Source organism: Sinocyclocheilus anshuiensis, unplaced genomic scaffold, assembly GCF_001515605.1.
Source record: "Sinocyclocheilus anshuiensis isolate Anshui unplaced genomic scaffold, SAMN03320099.WGS_v1.1 scaffold274, whole genome shotgun sequence".
NCBI classification, from domain to species: Eukaryota; Metazoa; Chordata; class Actinopteri; order Cypriniformes; family Cyprinidae; genus Sinocyclocheilus; species Sinocyclocheilus anshuiensis.
Window position 1 is genome coordinate 2,056,189 of NW_015547698.1, and position 8,920 is coordinate 2,065,108.

Below are 8,920 nucleotides of genomic sequence, written 5' to 3' on the forward strand. Positions count from 1 at the left end.
TTTTTTTTTAATGAAATAAACCCATAACTTTAAATTAACACCAAAGTCAGCCACCACGGACAAATTGTTTTATTTTATACAATGACAAGCAAGGAACAGCTAAAACAGAAAAACATGACATTTCTTGAAGAACTGAATTGTAATGCATCTTACCAGATGTTCTGTTGAGATGCTGCTTGTTGGAGAATCTTCTCCAGCTTCAGTGTTTTTCTGTACTGTGGTCCATCTTATATATGTTGGACTGACCTCCACCTGCGCTGTTGGTCCATCCCATCATTACAAGGAGATCATATTCCTATGATGTCATTGCTCCGATTGCAAATGCTCAGGTTGTCACCTTTGTTATTATTTATTTGCACTATTTATCTCCAGTGGTTTCCAGCTGAGTGGAGTGGAGTGATGTGAAGCTGATGTTTTGATTCTTGAGCCTTTGAGCTCTGTTTGTCTTTAGATCATGATGTTCTGCAACACACACAAACACACACACACTCATACAGCAGCATTTCCAATTCAAATAGCTGAATACCACACTTGTCTTCATCTAGAGCCCACTGCTCGTCTAATAGCACTGCTGTGACTCTCTAAAGCCTCAAGTCTTTACTCTGTTTTGTTTGGGTGGATCTGAAGTGCGCAATGGTTTTGGTCTAACTAAAGCATCATTTAGCAATTATGAGTTATGCAATGAAATCTATTCATATCAAACATGATCTTCTGCATTATCATACCAGATGAGTTTGTTCTCAGGTAACTTCTTTTTTATGCATCTTTGAGTTTATGGTAGTATCATAACACTTTGAACATTTCTGTTTAAGCCAGCCAAGCTTATTGCCATAAGTGATTGATTAAGGTCAATGGGTGGAAATGTTCTCCATTTCGGTCAGCATCCCAATCCAAATCTCTGAGCTACACTGTGAGGGCTCATTTGAGTGTATTCAAATAGCACACAAATACTTGGTTTGCTCAAAAATGCTTGCTTTGGCCTTTGTGTGTCGTTGTTTCAACATGTAAATGTGAACGTCACATGGCACAGGACAAATAATACATTTGATAAAAGGACACACAATCATTTTTAAGCACAATTTCAAGGATTATTCATCATATTCTTGTGAATATGCCATCACTATCCTTTTAAAATGTTATTTTATTATATATGCATGCAATTTATTTAATTGATATTTTTTATTTAAGATACATTCAATAAATAATATATTTTTATATTCTATATTTGAATATATTATTAAATGTTTTAATGTTCCAAAGAGCATACAAAGCAGATAACATGGTCAATATCATTAATTTGCTTGTGTAATATATGTAATATAATACGTCCCTGGTAATAGAAGGACACAATGGAATTGATCTTTTATTGTGATTAATTTTTGTTTACTTCACTGGTTTGCACTCTATCTGCCATGTGCCGTGTGCTGCTTTATATATTTTTTTTACATTTTACCTTATTTGTATAATTGTATAGTTGTATTTTATATTTAAATTTGTATCTATCTGTATTTATGTTCTACTGTTAGTGTTATCTGTATGCACCAAGGGTCTGAGAGTAACGCAATTTCAATTCTCTGTGTGTATGTGCTGTACATGTGGAAGAATTGACAATAAAGCAGACTTGACTTGACTTGACTATTTGTGATTTAAATGTTGTAAAAATAATTTTATGAGAATACACGGCTACTTCTTGAATGGCTGTCGGTGGAGAAAGATGCTCTTTGCAGACAGATGGTGTAGTTACATCTACCAGCAGAGGTTAACTGGACCATACAAACCAGCTAAATCCTGACTTCTTGGACGGTAAAACATTTGCCTTGTGGTAGCTAGACACAATCGAACATGCTTCTACCTTTCATTCATGCAAACACTGATTTGTTTGTTGTTTTTGTTGTAAAGACAGACTTAGACAGGTGTATTTTATTTCATTTTTAAAATTTTTATTTGCATTCTGAGGTATGCATGTATGAGATACATGCAGCATAACTGTGGCTATTTTGAGAACATCTTCCAGGTACGCTGAAGAAATGCTGAATGTTTCAGGGACACTCAGCAAAGTACTGCGCAGGATTGACATTGCGGCACTCGTTCACAGAAAGAATTATGTATGGCCTAAAAGACAATAAACACAATGTGGTAAAAGAAGGGTTACATCTTGCAAAGCTTATTGCTGCAGTTATAAATATATTGCTAATATTATTTACAGAAATATTTTTTCAATAAGTTTTAGTTACTTCTATTTCATCATGTTTTTTTTGTTTTTTTTTGCCATTTTTTATTTATATCGTCCAAAATATATTTAGTATATTTTTCACTTTGAAATGTATTTCCTTAAGCCTATAATAAGCTTTCAGGTATTGAATAAAATATAAATATATTTCTAATCAGTATTTCTCTAGACTCATGCCATCTTTTAATTGTTTGACTTACTTTTTCTTGGGCAGAGAAGCGAAGGCTGAAACAGTGCTGTAAGAAAACAGGAACAGGAATATTACTATTTATGAATGTGGTTAACTGACATTGGTCAATTATGAGAAAAATACACTTGTTTAGTTGCTTTTAGTAATATTTATGTGTTTTACAATGAAGACTTTTGGCCATTTACAATTACATTGTATTGACAGTGGTCATCGGCAATGCTCCAAAACTGATCTGACCTCAACAGAATCATGCAAATGAGCAGTGACAGAATGTGGTGACTACCAATGGGAGCGTAGATGGGGATCATGTGATTAGCGGGACTGAAGATGACGACTTACGCATTTCTTGTGCTGTCCAGCAGGGTCTTAAGGCATGTGATGTCATCCCTGATGTCATCATCAATCAGAGCTTTGGAAGAGAAAATTTATGTTGGAAAAAATTAGATGTCACTTCAATTTGATTTGTACTATGATTATGAAATTGCGTTGAAACTGTGTGATGTGCTATTTTGTATACGGTATTCACTTAGTTTTTTTAAATTATGAATTGGTGGCTAATCTGTACAGTGCCATTCATCAGTCTTTGTATGATCTGTTTGTGAATTTAAAGTCCGCGTGAACCGGAAGTTGCTGCCAACTTTATTTCAGTGTAGTGACGTATTTCCAGCTGAAACGGAATATTGAGTAGAGGGCGTGGTTTTAGTGCTCCTCCTCTCATCTCTCACTCATAGCAATCTAACGGTTAGAGGGGTGTGTTTAAGGATATTCTGCCCAAGCCGTCAAACTGACGTCATCAGAGAAGGAATGCCATTCCAGAGCAGAAGCAAATGTTCAGATTTTGATTAAAGATTACCAAGACAAAAATTTTTTTTAAATCATAATAATGAAAATTAAAATAAATCTTTTTAAAATGACATCAGTCAATAAAACACTTAATAAAAAATATGAAATATTATCCCTGTTTACCAGCATGTCATGCGACCATGTGAATAATATGTAATCATGTAATCAATAAAAAAGTAACTGTAGTCTGAGTATTTTAAAATTTCATTTACTACATTTTTACACATGTAGCTACTACATTTTTGTAACCTTGTAATCGGTTACTACTCAACACTCTATGTAACTATTTTGTGTTTTGACAAATTGGTGGCTAATTTGGATGAATTTGTACAATCACATTCGTATGTCTTCGTACAGTCTGCCTACAGTTAGGTTTAGGGGTGAAGCTTTGTGCATTGTATGAATTTATATGACATCAACACCTTGTAAATCAGTTACGTTTTCTAATGAGATCGGGTTCAATCTATTCTGTTTATAATCACTTTTGTAACCAGTCACGTGACTCACCGCTGCATTTCACGCGGCAGATGTTCAAACTCTTGCCGGATCCGGAATCGCAGGCCACGCGGTCGCTCAGCTGGAAGATTCCAAACAGTTTTGTGGCGAGACCCTGCCGTTCTCTGGAATTCTCCTCGGAACTCTCAGAACTGTCATCAGACAATCTAGCTGGGCGCCTGAGTTGTGCCGCAACGTGGGATCTCTTTCCCCTTGGTCTTCCACCGGGACGACCGGGTCTTCCGCCTGGTCTTTCATTGGGTCGTTGTGGTGGTCTCACTGGGGGTCTCACTGGGGGTCTCACTGGAGGTCTGGAGTCCTCTCGGATGGTGGTGACCAGGCCGGTGTTGAACTTCGACACACGCTCCACAGTACAAACGACTGAAAGAAAGACAGAAACACTCTTGGCTTACATTTGTACCAGTACTAGTTGTCAACTGACAGAGTGTACCCTTGCAACACTTACTTTGGGCGATGAGGGTCAAATTTGCAGTTGTATTTCCAGGCACACTTGAAGTCACATTTTCAGGCACAACTGCAGTCACATCTACAGGCCTATTAGTGACAGTTCCAGGCACCTTTCCTCCCAGAGCTGCCTGGAGCTGGGACTTCAGCTCACATTTACTGAGAATCCGTCCCTCACTCGCACTGGACACCAGAAGAACCAGAGCCAACACGGCCAACATCTTCCCCTTCATCTCTCTCTGGAGATTAAACACAGAGCAATGGATAAATCCAAATCAAACAATCCTAATCTGCAGTTTAAATGTCTGTTCTCTTCATACTGCACCAATAAAGTGCTTGCAGTGAAGGAACGTAACAATCATAAATGCAACCAGCAATCTTCTAGATTCGTTCTCAGGAAAAATTACCTTTTGCCTTTAGCTTGTCACTGGGTTAATACCCTCAAAGGGACACCTTGGTAACTTAAGGATATAAATGGCTCACCACTCTTGCATATTTTGATGCAGTTATAAAATTATGCATTAGAATTTTTAGCCTAGCAGACAAATGAGCAGTATTGGTGAAGCATTTTATTATAAAAAGTTCAAAAGTGATTTTACCAGAGACGCTTTAACTGTCGTAGTGTAGGTCTAGTCGTCAGTCTTGCTTTGGGCTGGTGTTTGTTTCCACTATCCGCTGTGTGCTGAATGGACGAGCATGGGGATTTTTATACTAAATTGAATGTGATGACCTCACCACGTCAAACTCACTAAACCTGTTGAAGAACCGCCACATGACTCGGATTCCAAAGACAAATTGCATGGATTGCATTACACTTTTGAAACAGCTCCTTATCTGGTGTGTCTGATGTGATGTAACATCAGGTGGAGGTGAGTCGGGTTTTGCTTCGTCATTTTTCCTCTCAGCATTCCAGCTGTTTTTAAACGGTGATCTTTGTTGTGTGCGAAGATCCTGGTGGATGACTCAGTGACTGTGCAAAAAAAATTAAACATTTCTGGTTTATTATTATTGTTATTATTTAGTTTTACATTTAAATTTCAAAAGGTTACCACTGAACTTAAGAACTCAAAAGAACTCTCTTTTTTTTCACTGATGTCAAAAGTAGAGCTGTCAGGTGTAATATCAGTGTATTATTAATATTTTTGTAGTATCGATTAAGTTTGGTGTGCTGTTAATGATTTGATCGGGGGAAAAACATGCAATTTCTGTTTTTTGCAATGATATTAAAAACGTTTCAGGGTTAAATGGTATAGGTTGAATAACAATGCAAAAACATGTTGATGCTACTGTACACTGTTTATTTATTTTACATAAGTAATTGCCTTCTAAACAGAATGGAAAATTTAGTGTGATTAACTCACAATTGACTCCACTTCATTTTGAAGTTAGCATGTTGCTTAATGAGATACTTTAATATTATATTAGAACCCATATGGCAAAAATACATATTTTCAGATATTGAATATTTTTGAAATATATATTAAAATACTACAAAATGGCCAATTATATTGGTAACATTGATGGTCAAAATATATTTACATAAATATATTTCAGATTTTTTTTACAAGAAATTAACACTTTTATTCAGCAAGAATGCATTAAATTGATCAAAATAAAGACATTTATAATGTTACAAAAGAATTTTATTTCAAATAATGCTGTATATCAATATTTCACAATTATTGTTTTTACAGTCAAATAAATGCAGCCTCGGTGAGCTGAAGAGACTTCTTTCAACAACAAAATTCTTAATTATTCCAAACTTCTGACCGGTAGTGAAAATAAATATGTGATAAAAAAAGACTTTTATGATTTGACATCCTTAAATATGGTGTCAGAAAGACAAGTCACAGCAAAAATTCTTTTTTTCTTTTTTGTTAAATGTATTCATTGAAATGTACTGTACTGGAGATGAATAGGGAAAGCCCAGACTCTGTGTTGCATGTATAGTGGGTGGACTGGTATTGCACACCTGTGCTTGGATTCCTATTATGTAATTTTAGTAATTAATAAGACGTATCTTGTGTTGTTACAGAGCTGTTTTGTCTAGAGTATTTGACAGAGACGCTATTCAACTAAATGATATGCATTTCTATGATAAGACTGTCAATCTTTATTCTGCAAAATACATGTTCCTTCAAATATGCAGATGCCCACACTCTAAAAAATGCTGGGTTAAATACAACCCAGTGCTGGGTAAAATAGGGTCAAACCCAGCAATTGGGCTGTTTTGACCCAGCGGTTGGGTTAAATGTTTAACCCAACCTTCTGGGTAGTAACCCAACCGCTGGGTCAAAACAACCCAATTGCTGGGTTTGTTCCTATTTTACCCAGCACTAGGTTATATTAAACCCAGCATTTTTTAGAGTGCACAAACGATTTATTGAATTGAAAAGTATTTTAAACTGTGTACATAGTGGCTCCAAAATGTAATTAGACACTTGATCGCATTAGATGCATAATATCAAACCAAGTCGTTTTCCAATTTCTGTTATTTTTTAACAGCTTGAGGTCATTTTTTGTGAATGCATAAGTTAATCATATTAACATATGAGCACGTTTCACAAAGTTTAATAACAGAACGTATATTATTGTTTTACACTGTAAAATCGAACTAACTTTTTTTTTAATTGGAGTGTATGTGCTGTTTCTTTTCTTTTTTTAAAGAAACAAATACTAGAAAGTTACTATTATAGTTTTATTATTTTGTTAGTTTTCATTTTAACTTCATTTTAGTTTTTATTTTACTTTAAATTTTAGGTAAAGTTTTATTGTGTTTTTGTCATTTTTAGTAGTTTAAAAAAAATGTCTATATAGTTTTTATTAATCTTTATTTTACTTTTAGTTTTTTTATTGCATCAAGTTAAACTAAAAATATGAAATAGAAAAATAAAAAGTTTAAGCTTTTTCATATTTATTTCAGTTAAGTTTTTTTTGTTTTGTTTTTAGTTTTAGTTAACTATAATAACCCTGTATAAACCCTAACTGAAATAAATATTAAAAAGCTTAAACTTATTTTAAACACTTTTTTTGCTTTTCTTTGAAAAAGGTGTTTATGTTTCTTGTTTGTTAATGACATTAAAACATTTTAAGTGTGACTTAAGTGTCCAAATACTTTCACGTTCTATTGGATCTGTCATTAAATGGCCTAATTGCTGGACTTCTGAAAGGAGTAACTAGTAATGAGTAATATATTACATTCTTTGAGTAACTAGCCCAACACTGGTTACGATGCAGGTATTGAATATCAGAGACGATCCATTTGACAACTCTCCGACAAAGAAAAGTTGAATTGTTCTGCGTCTCTCTATCAGTTTGCAGGAAGTGAAGACGGGTGAAGAGTTTGAGCTATTTTTGATGTGAACACAAGACGAATGTCAGCATGACTCAGGCATGTAGACGTTGACAAGGACGTCAGCCTCTCACAGCTGCGATTAACTGATATCTAACAGTTAAATATGATTAAATATGATTCCCACACAACGTCCTTTGTCAAATAAAGCGTCAAAGGCAGGTGGAGATTACTGCTCACTTGTTAGTTACTCATTTGTTTGATCTTCTAATGAATTGCATTGGGATATTTAAATATTTACTGCATTTAACCCATGTATGATGCTATTCTAACGTTGTACTTTGAGGCAAATCTAAACCAACACAACTGCACAGATCAGTCAGCTTAACGTAATCACCCAAATCTTTACAAAGCAATTCACAATTCACTGACATTTGTACTTGAGGTTTCACATGTCTTTACTGTTTAAGGCTAATCATTGCATGAAATATCAGTGTGCATGTTTTACATGATAGATCTGTGTCACTGTATGATTACATATCACCAAAAGAATGTTTTTTTCCTCAGTCGAAAGGTTTAGATAGCAATTTTGATAGGAGCTTAATCTCATCTCATCTCTGCTGCTGCTCCAGTGGCTCTGGATGTGAACTCAGTGTGAACTTTTGGAAATCAGCGCCTGTGTAAAAACAGCACAAAATATTACCAACAAATGGTCCGTTTTTGGCATTTCGTCCCCTCTGAGCTGCTAAACTCCTCACGTTTCCGAGTGTTTCGTGCACCGTGTGTCATGTCATATTGTCATGTTGATAGAGAATCTCTTCAAGGTACAGAGATTTTGCGGCATGCGCATTTCATGATTGCTGCATCCTAGCACAAACCACCGCCACAGTGTCTGAAAACAAACTATTTGTATTTCACCCTTAAATAAAAATATAATGTTTTACCAAATATGCTATTTGTTTCTGTGAGACACAAATGGAGAGTTTCCCATAAAACTGTCTACAGGTTGTCAAGCACTTAAAAAGACAAACAAAGCACCATAAAAATGACAAGAAAATGAAAGAAAACAACAACTCATTATTCATTCTCAAATCAAGTAATTCAAACAATGACATGGCTTTCAAATCAGTGTTACTTTAGTAGCATTGATATACTATTGCAGTATCTATTAGTATTTTGAATAATTTTTTATTTGTATATTTTCTGTTGTTGTTTTTTTTTTGGCTAAAGTTTTATTAATTTTGTATGTTTTTGTCATTTTTATTTGTTTAAATGTCTGTAGTTTTTATTCATTTTTATTTCAGTTTTAGTTATTTTAGTAGGCTAAATGAAGTTAAAGGAACACTCCACTATTTTTGAAAATAGGCTCATTTTCCAACTCCCCTAGAGTTAAACAGTTGAGTTT

The 8,920-nt window shown here is 34.8% G+C and overlaps 2 protein-coding genes across 2 annotated transcripts in view; both read right to left on the bottom strand.

Moving 5' to 3' along the window:
• Positions 1-189, bottom strand: part of LOC107703730 (uncharacterized) — a 2,273-nt gene extending 2,084 nt beyond the window's left edge. The window contains exon 1 of the mRNA XM_016506454.1: positions 154-189. The gene's annotated coding sequence lies outside the window, so the exon portion shown is untranslated. The remainder of the gene's footprint in view (positions 1-153) is intronic.
• Positions 190-1,952: 1,763 nt separating this feature from the next.
• Positions 1,953-4,891, bottom strand: LOC107703731 (uncharacterized). The gene is made up of 6 exons (XM_016506455.1): positions 4,823-4,891; positions 4,225-4,462; positions 3,771-4,139; positions 2,760-2,829; positions 2,431-2,466; positions 1,953-2,112 (listed from the first exon to the last, which is right to left on the bottom strand). The coding sequence occupies exons 2-6, from the start codon at positions 4,454-4,456 to the stop codon at positions 2,040-2,042; spliced, it is 780 nt and encodes a 259-aa protein (XP_016361941.1). The 5' UTR covers positions 4,457-4,462; positions 4,823-4,891; the 3' UTR covers positions 1,953-2,039.
• Positions 4,892-8,920: the final 4,029 nt, after the last annotated feature.